Source organism: Rana temporaria, chromosome 2 (genome assembly GCF_905171775.1).
Source record: "Rana temporaria chromosome 2, aRanTem1.1, whole genome shotgun sequence".
In the NCBI taxonomy this organism is placed as follows: Eukaryota; Metazoa; Chordata; class Amphibia; order Anura; family Ranidae; genus Rana; species Rana temporaria.
The window spans coordinates 246729181-246746118 of record NC_053490.1 but is presented as its reverse complement, the minus strand read 5'-3'; the positions used below and the strand labels follow the sequence as shown (position 1 = coordinate 246746118).

The 16938-nt window shown below is 39.1% G+C and overlaps 1 protein-coding gene across 4 annotated transcripts in view; it reads right to left on the bottom strand.

The window, feature by feature from the left end:
• AUTS2 (activator of transcription and developmental regulator AUTS2) overlaps nucleotides 1–16938 on the bottom strand; it is a 1792651-nt gene that overhangs the window by 992071 nt on the left and 783642 nt on the right. For all 4 annotated transcript variants that reach the window (XM_040336745.1, XM_040336744.1, XM_040336743.1 and 1 more), the window contains one exon: nucleotides 6650–6751. In XM_040336745.1, the coding sequence (XP_040192679.1) occupies nucleotides 6650–6751 (102 nt within the window). The remainder of the gene's footprint in view (nucleotides 1–6649; nucleotides 6752–16938) is intronic.

Here is a 16938-nt window from a genome sequence, read left to right as displayed (position 1 = left end):
AAGATGTGAAAAAGAGGAAGGCTCATTGATCCACATAAGGTGGTTCTGTCCTGTGATTTAAAACAGTAAAACTAAACAGTCACAGTGGTGTTTATACTCCCGGTGGAATATTCCTCTGCCTTTTACCTTCTTTACCACGCAGCAGTTTCTGCCTGACATTATCACAAGTCCCTAGAAATACATATGCTAAATGTGGCCAGGCTTTGTGTTTGGATATATTGCTGATTGAAATGTATCCCTTCCATTAGTGAGTGATTTGAGAAAACTGTCAATCTAGCTGAGTTGGAAGAACTGATCCAGATATCCCTCTAAATTTACAAACACCTGGGCATGCTGAATTCACTTCCAGACAGCCACCACATAGCACACTCAAATATCCTACGTACTGTGAGTGTGGTAACTAACACAAACAAATGAATAAGGCAGCAACCTGTGACCTAAAGAGACTAGACAACATGACCTCTCAGGTGCAGCAATGGTGTCGAGGAAATCCAGCATGGGGAGGGAATGGGGCACTGGAGACAGTGGGTGGGTGTTTGATGCTTTGAGTTTCTTAGCTAAACTCTGAAGAGGGATGGGTAGCCCATGGCTGTAGACTTTACCCCGTCTTTAGTGCCTAATTAATTATATGGGAGGGGTTGTAGGTTGGACAAAAGCGTGCTCAGGTTGTTAAGCCGCGTACCCACGATTGGTTTGTCTGCTGATGGACTGTTTTCATTGGACAAACCGATCGTGTGTGGGCCCATCGGTTTTATTTCCATTGGTGTAAAAAAATAGAACATGTTTTAAATTTTTCCTATGGATAAAAAAACAATAGAAAAATCCGATCATCTGTATGGAACTCCATCGGTCAAAAATCCGCGCATGCTCAGAATCAAGTCGACGCATGCTTGGAAGAATTGAACTTCATTTTTTTCGGCTCGTCGTAGTGTTGTACGTCACTGCGTTTTGGCACGATCGGATTTTTGACTGATGGTGTGTAGGCAAGACTAATGAAAGTCAGCTTCATCGGATATCCGATGAAAAAATCCATCGGATTAGATTCCATCAGATATACGATCGTGTGTACAGGGCTTAAGACTGTTTTTACTTGCAGCTCAAGATGGGAATAGGCAGCACACTGGCTACAGAGCAAGCCAGAAGCTCCAGCGAGCTCCGGTCAGTAGACCAACCTGGACAGCAGGGCCGGACTGGTCTACCGGGATATCGGGAGATTTCCCGGTAGGCTGCCTGTCCTGTGGCCGATTTCAGTTGCGTGGCTGCAGTGCTTCCTGTCCCCTCTCTCCTGCTCCTGTGTTTTATCACTGAGCTAGCTGGCTGGGTCTGTGTGTTCGGCGGTAACGATGTAGCACGGTCCCGTCCCCCCTAGACCGCCTCATGTGATAGTAGATAGAATCAGTGTTCAGCCTATCACACAAGCTGGTCTAGGGGGCCGGGACCGTGTTGCAGCGTCACCACCAAACACAGACCCAGGCATGCCAGCTAGCACAGTGATTATACACAGGAGATGAGATGCCTGTCGTACATCTCGGCCTATGGGAGGATCGGATTAGGCAGGGGGCTGCATAAAGAGGAATTGAGCTTTCTATATTCCTCCATAAAGCTGCTGAATGCTTGCAGGAGGGAGAGGAGGAGAATCAAGCATTCTGTGGCTGCGTGGAGGAATATAGAAAGCTAATTTTCTCTATATGCAGCCACCCTGCCTCTCCTCCTATCCAGTTCTCCTTGAACCCCCCCCCAGTGATCTCCCCCCAGTGTTCTCCACCCCTGTTCTTCCTCCCCCCAGTGCTCTCCACCCCTGTTCTCCCCACCCAGTGCTCTCCACCACTGCCCCCCCCAGTGCTCTCTACCCCTGTTCCCCCCTAGTGCTCTCCACCCCCTGTTCTCCCCCCCCAGTGCTCTCCACCCCTGTTCTCCCCCACAGTGCTCTCCACCCCTGTTCTTCCCCCAGTGCTCTCCACCCCTGTTCCCCCCCCCAGTGCTCTCCACCCCTGTTCTCCCCAAGAGTCAAGAGTGGGGGCACCGCCGGGATGGGGGTCATGGGAGAAGTCAAATGTGTGTGGACTGTGGAGAGGAGACTATATAGGATAAAACCAGAGCCACCGAGCTGGAGCCGACTGACTGAGCCCTGCATGGTGCACCTGAAAGGAGGTCAGTGACAGCACCAATGATGATTGACCCCTTTTACCACATTTAACTGGAATTTGCTTTTATATATATAAAGCCCTATGTGCTTTCATATCTGTCTTATCAATATATAATACATTCTTCAAATGTGCTTTAAAATGTATGGTTTTCACTTTCATGAACAAGAAAATAATGACGCTATGCTGTTACGCTGGTATAATAATGCTGTGGGGCTGGTATGAAATGTTTTCCAGGGCTGGTTTTTATTCCCAGCCTGGCCCTGCGCAACAGTTCATTTAAGAGAGTGTTCACATCAACTCTGGACCCAATGTAGTCATAGGTCATGTGGTTAAAGATCTGCCTGTGTGTGTGTGTGTGTGTGTGTGTGTGTGCTTCAAAAAACTCTGAAATGGGATGCTGAGGCAACTGTTACCCTCACTCCCCCTTCTTTCCTGTCACCATGAGAAAATGTGGGAAAGTGGTTTTTATGCAGCACCTTTGAGTTGCTTAATTATGTGCTCCTTTGTGATAGTGCCAGTAGATTAGCCATTTAAACTGTGGGCTCTAATAGGGTTGGCACTCAATAGTGGTACCTCTCCTTGATGACCTAAATACCAGACATTTGAGAAAAAAAGACCCAATGTACCAAACACTGACTGCAGGAGTATACACCTTCCAGTCCTTCCCAATCTCACTCCACACACTGTATGTACAATTTCTGGAGTTTGGAAAGGAGGACATGTTCCCCTGAGGCCTGCCCCATTTCCTCTTCCTCCTTAATGCCAGCATCCCAGCTCTCCTCTTCCTAGTATCCTTCTTCTTCTGTATGTTGCCTATTCCCTCTCTTATTCTCCTGCTGCTTTTACACCAGTATCTACTCTATGAGGCCATGTACTGTAGTGTGTGTTTCAGGGAGAACATAAGAGGTACAGTACCTGCAAAGTAAAAGCATAATGTGCTAGTATACATCGCATATTAGCACATTATGTGACACTTACCTGCAAACAAAGCCTGCACTGTCCCCGCTGGAGGCCGCATCCATGTTCGCCCTGGCTCTGAAACTGGCCAGAGTCACGTGACGTCACTCCCTCGCATGCACGTGGGAGCCGCCAGTCACAGCAGTTGCTATTGAAGAAGGGCCATTTCTTCACAGCACATGCGTCGATGACATCATCGGCGTAGTACAAAATAAATGTCTCCTAAACGTGCAGGTTATTATAGGCTTACCTGTAGGTACAACTTGAAAATGGAGGTTTACAACCTCTTTAATTTATATTAAAACTAAGATTGTTTAGTGAATGTAATCAATCAGCATACTGCCTCATAGGATTAGGAGGACATGGAGGAGGAGGGGAGGAGAGGAGGAGAATGTTATGTACCACTGTGTATATGCCTACAGTTGTGTCTCTATATTCATGTGGGCTGCACAGAAAAGGAAATAAGGCAATAAAGAGATGACATCAGCTTGTCTATACAATCTCAACCTGCAATATGTGAGAAGATGGGAGGGACAGCTGAAGGCAGGATCCACAGGGAACATTTTACTCAACACAAAACAAATGTTTTAGTGGCTTTGTGAGTATGCACACTCTGTTATACAGTAGTATGTAATGAGAGATTTTTTTTTTATAATCTGGGTTTACTTACACTTTAAGATGCTGGGCAAGAGGATGATTTGGGGGGCATTTGTTATTTCGCTAGGGACTCTCCAGCGGTCTTACCCCCCCCCCCCCAAAACCAATAATGTAATCAACAGCACAGCTCAGAGAGAGAGATCCCTGTTGATAAGAGCATTGTTCAGGTTCAAGAAAATGATGCAGTTCATGTTAGAGCAATGTTCAACCAAAGTGGTGACTTGAGTAAGTGCAGTGGATGGTGCAAGATTCAAATAGAAACATTTTATCAGCCCTGGTGTGTTATTCATTCCACTCTTTTTATTTTCAAAACAGTGTCACATTAATCAAAATAGCCAATGTTTCTTGTCCTCATAGGGTCCATTCCTCAAGTAGACATACTGACAATGTGTTGCTATGTCACCTTGAAGAAGAGCTCCTGCAAGGCCCATATACATTGAGTATTCCAACTAATGTAACACTGTCACTGAAACTAATAACACAGGAGTGCTGGTGTCTTTGTGCTTAGTTATATCAGAGTTTGTTCTTTGTCTGCAGTTGACCATGTGCACTAACCAAAAAACTCTGAGCAACAATATGTCAATACAAATACAGTGACAGCATTGCATACATAGCAAAATTATTTGATAAGTCACTACAACGACTGTGCCTTACATTAGGTCAACTTTCCTTTATAAACATCATAGCCATCTGATTTAATTAGTGCATTTATTTCTTGGCCTTAATGATATAAGGTGTCCTTTTATGAAAGTGAGATCAGCGGTGATCCCGATTCTCACTGCTGATCTCAGGTCATACACAGTTTATGAAGCTGAGGTAATCAGTTGAGAACATGTTCTTCACTGATTATCTCACCACAGTGAGAATCTGTAACTGACTGTCACAGAAACGGACAGTTTATGAAGGTGTGATCTCAGCACCTCACTGGCGATCTGTGACAGAATTCTCACTTTCTCTGAGGTGGAGAATCAGAGTGAGAAGCGTGAAGCTGGCTGAGTATTGTGGAGGAAGAAGGAAGTCTTTTGACTTCCATGCTTCACACACAAGCAGCCATACAGTCAGATCACATCTTCTCCACTTATTACACACCCCAAAATTATCAAGTTAGGAATTTATAGTGTATATATTATTATTATTATACAGGATTTATATAGCGCCAACAGTTTACGCAGCGCTTTACAACATCAGGGAAGACATTATAGTTACAATACAATTTAATACAGGAATGATCAGAGGGCCCTGCTCATATATATATATATGTATACATCATCATATAGCATATATATGTGTGTGTGTGTGTGTTTATTTCTATGTATATCTATAGATATATATAGATGTGTGTGTATATATATATATATATATATATATATATATATATATAAAATATGCACACACACACACATACATATATATATATATATATATATATATATATATATATATATATATATATATATATATATATATATATATATATATATATATATATATATATATATATATATATACATACATACGCACACACACACATATATATTTATATATATATATATATATATATATATATATAAATATATTTTTTATATTTATAAATAAATATATAAATAAATATTGTTTATATATATTTTATATCTAAATCAATATTATAAAAAATAATAAAAAAAATAAAATAAATAAAAAAATTATATAAAAATGACTTTAATAATAGCATTTTAATGCAGGTAGAATTTTTATATATATATATATATATATATATATATATATATATATATATATATATATATATATATATATATATATATATATATATAATATATTTTTTATATTTATAAATAAATATATAAATAAATATTGTTTATATATATTTTATATCTAAATCAATATTATATATATATATATATATATATATATATATATATATATATGTATATATATATATATATATATATATATATATATATATATATATATATATATATAAAAAAAATTCTACCTGCATTAAAATGCTATTATTAAAGTCATTTTTATATAATTTTTTTATTTATTAGTAAAAAAAAATTGTAAACCCTAGAATATGGTTTTACCCATGGACTGTTCTATTACAGTTATACAGGGTTTATATTTGTATACGTTATTAAAAATAAATAAAATGAATGATCATAAATGTATTTTTCATTTATATGAATGGTGTATAGCTGCATTACATATGTGGATTTCCGTTCATATACTATACACCATTCACATTTAAATAGGCACATGTATGAGCTTTAAATATTGATAAAAACAATGTATTTTAATAATTAGGTTAATGTATATTGTTTGGTAGGAATGTAACTTTATTATTTTATTAATATGTGGTGTATAATGTGTGCTGATTCGTGTTCAACTTTTGTATTTTTTACTTCCTCATACTGTAATCCCGCTACATCACACGAGATTACAGTGAGAGAAGCAGTTCTCAGGAGTTTGTAGATCGCTCCATGTTAAAAAAAAATGCCAAAATATGCATAAATAATGCCAAAATTAGCAATTAAAAACACACATTTAAACAATGTGCCAAAATGTGTGTAAAAAAACTGAGTTAAAAAAGCACTTATTATTTTCATGTAATAACACAGTCTTTTTAACTTTGGTTTCACTTTAAAAACTCAGCTGCTCTGTAATCACACAGGTGTATGAGGAGATCACAGGCAGCCCCTCCCTCTTCTACTCAGATCTCAAGTGTTCTCAGAGGAAAAACTTCTCATCTATTCTCATTCTGAGAACAAATGTTCTCAGCTTCATAAACAGGGTGCCAGAGGAGAAGATTTTTTTCTGAGAACTGCTGAGAACTGAAATGAGATAAATTATCACCGTTTGATAAACGTACACCTAAATGTTGTACTTACATCACTTAGTCGTTCATGTGAAGTGGCTCTCTGTGAAGGGTTTGATTCTCTGTTCTGACTTTCGTTGTCACTCTCTCTGCAGTTGTTCTGTAGTGGTTTCAGCTAAGGGCAGACAAAGAATAATAATTTGAATTAATGATTACATACATACAGACCTATTTTATTTTTTCACAGTTTTTGTATTCAAATCCTATTTCTAACAAACAGTGGTCTTTGCTTTTTTGAGAAATCCTTTTACAGTAATAAATAGAACATTTGTTAATACTTAGACGTGGTTCACTCTAGTGCAAAGCGATTTTGTCCAATTTCCAGTGCCATTTTGTAGGGTAACTGCAGTGCTGCATTTTTGACACTTTTTTTATGCGTTTGCTACTGCGACTCATGCCTACTGTCAGTAGAAGTGATGACTCATTGGTTTGTAATGAGCTAATTCCTGCTATCCACCCCAAGAAGCACACTACAAATATATATATATAAATTCAGGTGGATAATAGAGCTGACATTTAGGCCCCTTTTACACTTGTACGACCTGAAAGTTGTGCGACTTTGACATGACTTTGCCGCAACTTTGCAGCTACTTCAACACGACTTGAAGCAATGCCTGTGTAATCTTGAGTTCTATGGACCTCAACTCGCAACAAAGTTTGACCAAAGTAGTGCAGGGACTACTTTGAAGTTGCTGCGACTTGAAGTTGCACAGATATGAATGGTACTCATGGGAAATCATGGGTAAGACTTTCAGTCCCAAGTGGCAGGACAAGTCACACAAGTGTAAAATGGGCTGAAGAGGCTCCAGGAAGGGAACATTTTGGTAATTTTTTTCCAAGCACCTCACCGTATCAACACAAGTAAAGTGTTACTGTAGTTCATTCCAAAGCTGGCTGTCCCTATTTCTGCCAGTTAGCAAAATAAAGAATTTAATTGATCTATGGAGTAAGGCTGTCCTGTCTAATTAACTTAAAGTTTAATTCCAGTCAAATTCTAACTAAGCTTACTCGTAATCATTATTTTATGAGACATAATAAGTGTGTTGCTTCTTTAATTGTTTAATTGTTTTGTGTTGATGTTTATCCATTTTTTTTAATCCTATTTTGAGTTTTCTTTAAACGTAAAAAAAAAAAAATACAAAAAAATTCTAACTAAGCCTAAATCTACTCCCAACCACATAACCCCATTCTAAGACTATTTTATTTGCCCTGTAAAAGAAGAGTTATAAACTTACCTATTTAAAAAAAAAAAATGAGATGGTACTTGCCCCCCACCTCCCATGCTGTTTTTTTTTTTATATATAACCCTTTGCATTTTAGCCTACAAAAAGGGATTATTTTAATTTGGCAGGCTCAGCTCCTATTGATTCCATTTGGATTTGGGTTGGGCATTCAAAACTTCTTTGAAGTTCGCCAGACCCTGGTCAAACTGAACCCAACCCAGTTCAGGCTAATCCCTACTGGAGGCATTCTGTACACAGTTGGTGTACAGAACATCCCTAAACAGCATTCCCCGCCCACTGATTTTATTAGATGTCTGCACTTAAACACAAGTAAAACTGTAAGCACCCCCTGAAATAGGAATTTTGATTTTGGTAAGATACTCCCCAAGGTACGTGTCTGCTCCGCTGTGCAGAGTGGACAGGGACACAGTCCTGTTCTCTATGGAGAAATCGGATGGAAAATAGGACCACCATCCTTCTGTTTTTGGCAAACAGGATCAGATCAGATGGTGGCGGGTGCCAGCGGATATCCTCTGCTCCATAGAGGACAATTCTGACAGGTGGACCTGATCGGAAAACCTGTATAAAAGGCCTCTTTAGGGATAATTATTTCTAAAGGGATGTAGACACCGCAACATTCCACTTTAGAACCCTGACAGTGAACCTGGTGAATAAAATGCATCAGGTCCTCCCATTCAGAAATCTGGTCTTGCAAAGAATTGGTGGAACAAACAGCATTTCTTTCAAAATAGAAAGAAAGTAGATGTCTGCTACATAGTTTGCTAAAATACTTGCAATGTACATAAATTACCCAGAGGGCATTGCTTTTTTTTTCTTAAAAAAAGAGAGTTATAGAGCAATGGGTTGCCGATAGGCATAGTCACGCTCTATGTTTTCATTTCTATATATGCTCCAAGATGAAGGTTCTCATAGATTTGACTTAGGGACCACATTATCTAGAGAGGCCTTGACAAGTCACTGTAGCTTCCACATATATTTTCAAACACGTGCAACTGAAACCTCAGTTTTTACCTCTAATTGCTAAACAGTGTTTCTTTTTTTGTTTTTGTTTTTATTTTTCGAGGGGGGGCAGTTAGTAACTGTGATGGGAACTTTAATATTTTTTGTTTTGTTAAAAGTCCTTTTCATATGCACCATAGTTTAAAAACCTAGTTATATATTGAGTGTTTGCCAATTTTATTACATAAAAAAATTGGGTTCTTTAAATCTTCCCTACTCTATCTACTACTAAAAACAATTTGCTTGAGTTAATACTTTAAGTGTTTAGGTGGTGGAAAACTTAAGTCATTTAGCCTACAAAGGCTAAGAATAAGTAAGAGGCTATGGACATTAAAGGGAAAGTGTCAGTTTTTTTTTTTTTTTGCCAATGAAAGCCTTGTGCCCAAAACAGGGCCCAGGTTCTCCATGCGAAAAAAAACGAACAAACTGTGAAAAATGCAAAAGAAAAAAAAAGAGAGACAATCAGCCACCCAAATTTGCATATACCGGCATGAAAGGTAGAATAAAACTGTAATTTGTGTGAGAATGATAGTATTTTGAGGTTAGTGTCATTTCAATTTTGCATTGATTAGTGAAAAATGAATGCTGAAAAACAGGATATAATTCACACATTTTATAAGTGCTTGGGTTGTTAGGAATCAAATCTTGTGGTGAAAATAGAGTGGTACATAGCTATTAGAATGCAATAACCTATTTTTATTGTGTGTTTATTCAATTTTCAAGGCACCAGCTGCTCCTGCAGCAATCATTCCACAGAGCTCTTAACTGCAGCTGAAGTGTGTGAGAACTCAATGTTGATTAGCTGGCTGCCACTCTCCATCTACTAATTATGGCTAATCCCACAGCAGACTTTTAGTCACTGAGCGACTACTTCTCACTTGACCTACACAGCAGAAAAAAATGTGTGTCCCCTCAAATCCACATACTAATCCTGCCATCAGAAAAACCACAGGAGGCCATCTCTGGATATAATTGTTTAATTCACTGTATTAAAGTAATCCAACGGAAGTTGTGAGCCTTTTATCAGTTCACTTCTTTCACTTTGCTTCCAGCTTGTCTTTTGTATCATTTACTGCGTCTATTGACATTATTACAACATTGATACAAGATGTAAGATGGTTACATTTGTTATAGCAAAGCAAAATAGATGGCATTGCATGTTGTAGAGAAAGAGTAAGATAATGTCTACTGTCCATCTCCATCTTTCACTCCAAAAGGGACAGCTGAAATCTGATTGGCTGACATTGATGACACATTCATTTGCTTTCCCTCAAATTTTAGACACATGAGTCAAATATATACACTGAGCAAAATTATAAATGCAACACTTGTGTGTTTGCCCCTATTTATCATGAGCTGAACTCAAAGATCTATGGGCCTAATCCTCAAAAACCCGGCGCAACGTAACTTTTTCCATTTAAGTTACACCGCCGCAAAATCTCTAACTAAGTGCCCGATCCACAAAGCACTTACCTAGAAATTTTGAGCGGTGTAACTTAAATCCGGCCGGCGCAAGGCGTTCCTCTTCTCCAGGGGGCGATTCCCATTTAAATGAGGCTCGCTCCCGCGCTGGCCGTACTGCGCATGCTCGTGACGTCATTTTCCCGACGTGCATAGCGCGAAATTACGTTACGTCGGGCTTTGTGGATTGCGACGGGACAATAAAGTTGCGTCGGGTAAAAAAAAAGATACGGCGGCAAAAAAAAATTAAAATTTAAAAAAAATCGCGTCGCTAGCAAGAAAGCAGCCCTAATTTTGCGTTTGCAAAATAAAACTTACGGAGAAAAAACGAAGCTGAAAAGCTTTGTGGATCTCCGTAAGTCCTAATTTGCATACCCGAGGCGGCATTTCAACGCGAAATGCCCCCAGCGGCGGATGCGGTACTGCATCCTAAGATCCGACAGTGTAATTCAATTACACATGTCGGATCTTCGTCCTAACTATGGGAAACTGATTCTGTGGATCAGTTCCATAGTTAGGACCAGGGATACGACGGAGTAACAGCAGTTACTCCGTCGTATCTCTTTTGAGGATTTGGCCCTATGACTTTTTCTATTTAGACAAAAGGCCTATTTCTCTCAAATATTGTTCACAATAGTAAAGCAACTGGGGAGCACAGCAAAGGCAAAGTATCAATGAATATCAAAAAGTATGAGTGGGGTTAGGGGTGGTTACATCCTTTAATAGAATATGCCCACATTTTAGGATTTTCTTTTACTTTTAGCTCCAGTGACAATGGTACCTAGGATACATAGAGTGGGTGTATATACCCACACTTTACTTGTTCATAGGTGTATTTAAAACATTCTAAAAAGACTACAACTCCTCTATTTTCCTTGTGGGGAGGTGTAGCATGGTGCAGCTGGAGTAAACACCCAGCATTAAATTACAGTAACAGAAGTGTATTGAAGTTAAAGTTCAAATACCCAGTGAAAAGGCAACACAACCATGCACACTTTTTTTGCATTGATACATGTCTCCTAGGGCAGTACCCTGGTCGCCATACACTTTTTTTTACCAGAAAATACAGAGTGTAATTATAAAGGGATTGGCCTGCAAGTGCCTGATGTCTAAGCCAAAACCGATCTCCCACCTGGCCGGCGTCTGACGTCACTGGTCTGGTGCGGGCACCTATGTGCTGGCACACATGCGCTAAGCTCTAGGTCGGTCAGTAGACTACATGGACCAGAAGGTCGTTTGGGTCCGCATAGAGTGAACAGTGCCTTCAGGGGGTAAGTGTGCCACCACTGGTGGGAGGGAGCCTACACCCAATGCTGACAAACTGTCCACACTGTGAATGACCCGCAGCAGCATTCTGCCAATCAGCCGCTCATTGCTGGCCCCAAGTGAGGGGGTCAGACATGAGATGATCTTCTGGCAGTCACAATGGGCTGAGCCACATGAGGGATGGTACATATGGTGCATGACCTAACAGGGAAACATGGAACAGCACCAGTGCCCTGGACCTCCGTGCAGCTACACATGGCACATCCACAACCCACACAACAACTGGGCAGTAGACATGCTGTAGACAACTGGGTCACAAAGGAAAGCAAAAAGGGCAGTATTTCAGTAACCAATGGTCATAGATCATGGCTAATAGAAAAAAAAAATGACACAATGAATGTGCAGTTGAAAGAAAACAAATACATATACAGTAAACACAGATCCTCTTGGTAAATTATCTTAGATAATATACCAAGAGGATCTATATGATTACTGTATTACTGTGTTTACTGTATATGTGTTTGTTTTCTTTCAAATGTACATTAACACAGCACCTCTTTTCCTGTACTGCACAGACAACATTGATGGGGACAATTAGAGGTTATACTGGGTAAGCATGAGGTGGCTGGACAGAGTGAATAACCTCTTCACGCCGAGCACAAGAAAATATGTGGTCTCTCGGCAGCCGGGCTTTGGTGCCGAGTACATTACTGCCAACAGTGCTGTGCCGAGAGCGTGCGCCTTGCGTGCTCCCAGCACAGTGAACGGCGGCTCACGGAAAGTTCCCGATGGCTGTTTCCAATCAGGACTTTTCTGATCATGTGACCACCATGGCATCCAATCATGTGGCCATAAGCCCTGCCCTGCCTTCGGTCATAGCAAACCCCTTAAAGCGCCGATGGCAGCTGACACTAAGGGGATAATTATTAATTGTATTTTTTTATTTGTAAAGGACTGCATTTAGCCATGTCACCTAACCACATTATGAGACACCAGATGAAGTACCTGCATGGTCAGTGGTTGAGATCTGAAGGGAAGTGGCAGAGCTCCTGCAAAACTAAGTCGGTATAATACAAATACAAAATAAATCACGTGTACTCAACAGAAGAATCTAAAGTAAAGAGCAGAATACAAAGAAAATATCTAATATCCCATATAACATTTTAAGTAGTTTGGCAATAATTATACATTACCGAAGAAAAAAACGAATTTCAGAATAGCTTTATTATGAATGGTGTTTGAGCTCAAAAACTAGCATTACAGAATTATTTAATTTATTATTTTTGTCTACCTGATCTCTGAGTAGGAGAGAAGCTGTCACAAGCAATAAATATTGTAACATTATAGCAATGACATGACTATAACTTGAAATAACCATGGTATGCGACAAGTCTTCAGTATGCCACACGAGGCATTATATTTGGTACAGATGTAAGTTGAAACCTATAGTAATGTTAATAACGCACAACCTCTCTTGAACTAAATGCAAGATCATATTTATAGGAAATTCATCCGGAAAACTGGGTCAAAGTAAGTAATGCCACGTACACACGATCTGGCTTTTGCCCGGCCAAATCACATCAGAATTCCGACGGAATTCCATATGAAAAATATAGAACATGTTCTATATCTAAAGTCCGAATTCATCGGAATTTCTGATGAAAAAACTCAGATGGGGCTACACACGATCGGAAAATCTGATGGAAAAAGTCCATCTGACTTTTTCCATCTGAAATTCCGATTGTGTGTATGGGGCATTAGGGATGGTTTTCCAAATATTTAAAAAAAAACTAGCATTCAGTCTAGACATTACCAAAGACTTTTCACAGATGTAAGAATCTAGGGCCAGATCCACAGACAGAGTACGCCGGCGTATCTACTGATACGCCGGTGTACTTTCAAATTACCCGCGTCGTATCTTTAGTTTGAATCCTCAAACCAAGATACAACGGCATCTGGGTTAGATCCGATAGGTGTACGTCCTCGTACGCCTTCGGATCTAAGATGCAATACTTTGGCGTCCGCTGGGTGGCGTTCACGTCGTTTCCCGATTCGGGTATGCAAATTAGCTATTTCCGACGATCCACGAACATATGCGCGGCCGTCGCATTCTCTTACGTTGTCTCTAGTCGGCTTTTTCCGGCTTATAGTTAAAGCTGCTATTTTGCGGCGTATAGTTAGACTTGTCATGTTAAGTATGGTCGTCGTTTCCACGTCGAAATTCGAATTTTTTTTTTTGCGTAAGTCGTCCATGAATCGGGATGAACGTAATTCACGTCTAAGTTAAAAAATGACGTCGTTGCAACGTCATTTAGCGCAATGCACGGCGGGAAATTTAGAAACGGAGCATGCGCCGTTCATTCGGCGCGGGGACGCGCTTCATTTAAATGAAACACGCCCCCTAATCGCCGATTTGAATTCCGCCGCCAGAAATACACTACGCCGCCGTAACTTACGGCGCAAAATCTTTGAGTATTTGAAAGAACGCCAGGTAAGGTACGGCGGCGTAGCGTATCTCTGATACGCTGCACCAATCTATTTCTATGTGGATCTGGCCCCTAGTGTCTAGAACATGATGGGAAACAGAAGGAAACTGCATTTGCAAACAAGTAAACAAATGTAATGATTTGCAGAAGTATGATCAAGGAAAACAATGCCTCAAAGATAAGAAATGATCATATAAAACGATATGTTCAGATGACAAGTTAAAATACTATATGCATAAAAATAAAGATGGGTCCATTGATCTAAGGAAGCTGCAGTCTTTACGCACTGATATTTAATTTACTATTATTCTCTTGCACATATGGCTGTCTATATGAATATTTGACTAACCTGTACATGTCAGCATATTTCTCTTATAAATCTCTGTATTAATTTTTTTGAAAATATTCCATACAAAATATAAAACCATACATATACATTTACATATACATTTACATTTCCATTTGCATTCATCTGCTCTCCTCTAGAGCCTCCATACACTCTCAGCATATTTAACTAAAAAATTACAAGGAGCTTTGCACTAAATTCACTTTCTACTGCAACCAATCAGAATCTACCTTTTTACAGATTTTGATTAACTTAGTATATTGGCTCTGATTATTGAATATGTCCTACTGTATTTTGTATGCATACAATCATGCTAATATAGCTTTGTCCTTGATGTATTGATATAACTTGTATGTATACTCATACTGAGATATATATATGTATGTTATTCCTAAATTGATATAAAAAAAATTGTTTCAAAATGGCGAAAGAGTAATGGAATATTTTAATAAAAAAAATGTTCATGCCTAGAGTTTACTAAGAAAATTTGAAAATCCCCAATTTTGTTTCCTTTTATGTAGTTACATAGAATGTTCCTACCTACTATAAACCTTAAAGGGGTTGTAAAAGTTCGTTTTTTATTTTCTCAATTGGTTAATTTAAGCTAGTGCATTGTTGGTTCACTAACCTTTTCCTTCGATTTCCCTTCTAAATGTTTTTTTTTCTTTGTCTGAATTCTCACTTCCTGTTTCTCCTCAGTAAGCTTCCCACCATCATCTGAGCGGTGGAAAGTCAATCAGAACAGCTTACTGAACAGCTTTCTGAGGAGAAACAGGAAGTGAGAAAATCAGACAAAGAAAACAAAGAAAAAAAAACATTTATAAGGGAAATTGAAGGAAAAGGTAAGTGAACCAACAATGCACTAGCTTAAAGGAACCTATTTAGAAAATAAAAAATGAACCTTTACAACCCCTTTAAGGCTCCGATCACATATAGGCATATGTGAACCAGACCAGCTTTCAATAGTCACAAATTTGTGGGCCGGTTGTGTTGCAAATGAAAGAAAAGGGTTCTGTACATTTTTCAGTCTGTTCAGGCGTGAATTTGACACTTAAAGCGGGGGTTCACCCTATTAATAAAAAAAACATTTTTTTTTTCTTCTAGCATAACATGAGGCATAGTAGCGCGAGCTACAGTATGCCTGTCTTTATTTTTTTAGTCCGGTACTCACTGTGTAATCGTAGAGACAAGATTCCGACCCCCCTCGGGGAATGGGCGTTCCTATGGAGAGGCAGCATGATTGACGGCCGGCTCTGGCACGTCACGCTTCTCCGGAAATACCCGAAATAGGACTTGGCGCTTCACGGCGCAGGCGCCGTATAGCGCCGTGAAGAGCCGAGACCTGTTCCGGCTGTCTTCGGGGAGCGTGACGTGCCAGAGCCGGCCGTCAATCACCTTTCCTCTCCATAGGAATGCCCATTCCCAGCGGGGAGTCGGAATCTTGTGTCTACGATTACACTGTGAGTACTGGGATAAAAAAATAAAGACAGGCATACTGTAGCTCGCGCTACTATGCCTCATTTTATGCTAAAAACATGTTAATAAGGGTGAACCACCGCTTTAAATTGCACCTGAACCGGACTGCAAAACGCACATGAATCGCTGAATGGAACCCGCACCTGGACTCTGCACAAAAACCAGCCCGCGTATATTTGAACCCAGCATTAAACTTTAAACCTTTAATTTAGGGTCACATCACATTACCAAATCTCAAAATCAGATGGCAGAGTAGTCTTGCAGCTTTCAGGGAAAACCTTGAACGCTCATTAATTGTTAGTACATAGAGGGGTTATGCAAAGGGAAAACCAGCTTTCTTAATTTCCCCTTTAATATACTATTTTCATTTATCTTTTGTTGAATAAAAATATGTTGATTTTTATGCTTTTTTTATTCTTCTTTTGTACCACATTGTTATCATTGTATAAAACTGCAAGAGAAAGAAAACCTAGTAGCATTTTAAAATATTCAAGCTCCATCTCTCTTTGATCTTTCAAGTCAAACAATTTCATTCAAATGTATCAGTCCATTTTGAAAGAGGATTACTAGGTCATATTTATTTTCCTGTCTGTCAGCTGTGCAACAAGAAAAACAATTTATATGCAGCAGAAGGAGTAGAAGACTTTTTAAACTATGATTTAATCTCTGTTGAACTTTAATAGTTTTGGGAATCAGGTGTAAAAGAATCCATTACACTTTAGTTATTGATAGTATCTTAAATTTTCACGCTTACTAGGATACATTTAAATGACTGGCTGACTGCGCAAAGATATACAGTACTGCATTTTGATGTTGGAGTTTAGTAGAGATATTGTACATAGAGACAATTTAAAAAGACAGCCTTTTTTTTTCTTCTACTGCTTCTTCACTGTTACTGAATTTGACCTCGTAATACAAATATGCAATAACATGATATAAAACATACACTAAAATATTTCAAAACAATATATAGTCTTATAGTCTTCTTTAACGCTGATATATGTCGGCAGAATGGCACGGCTGG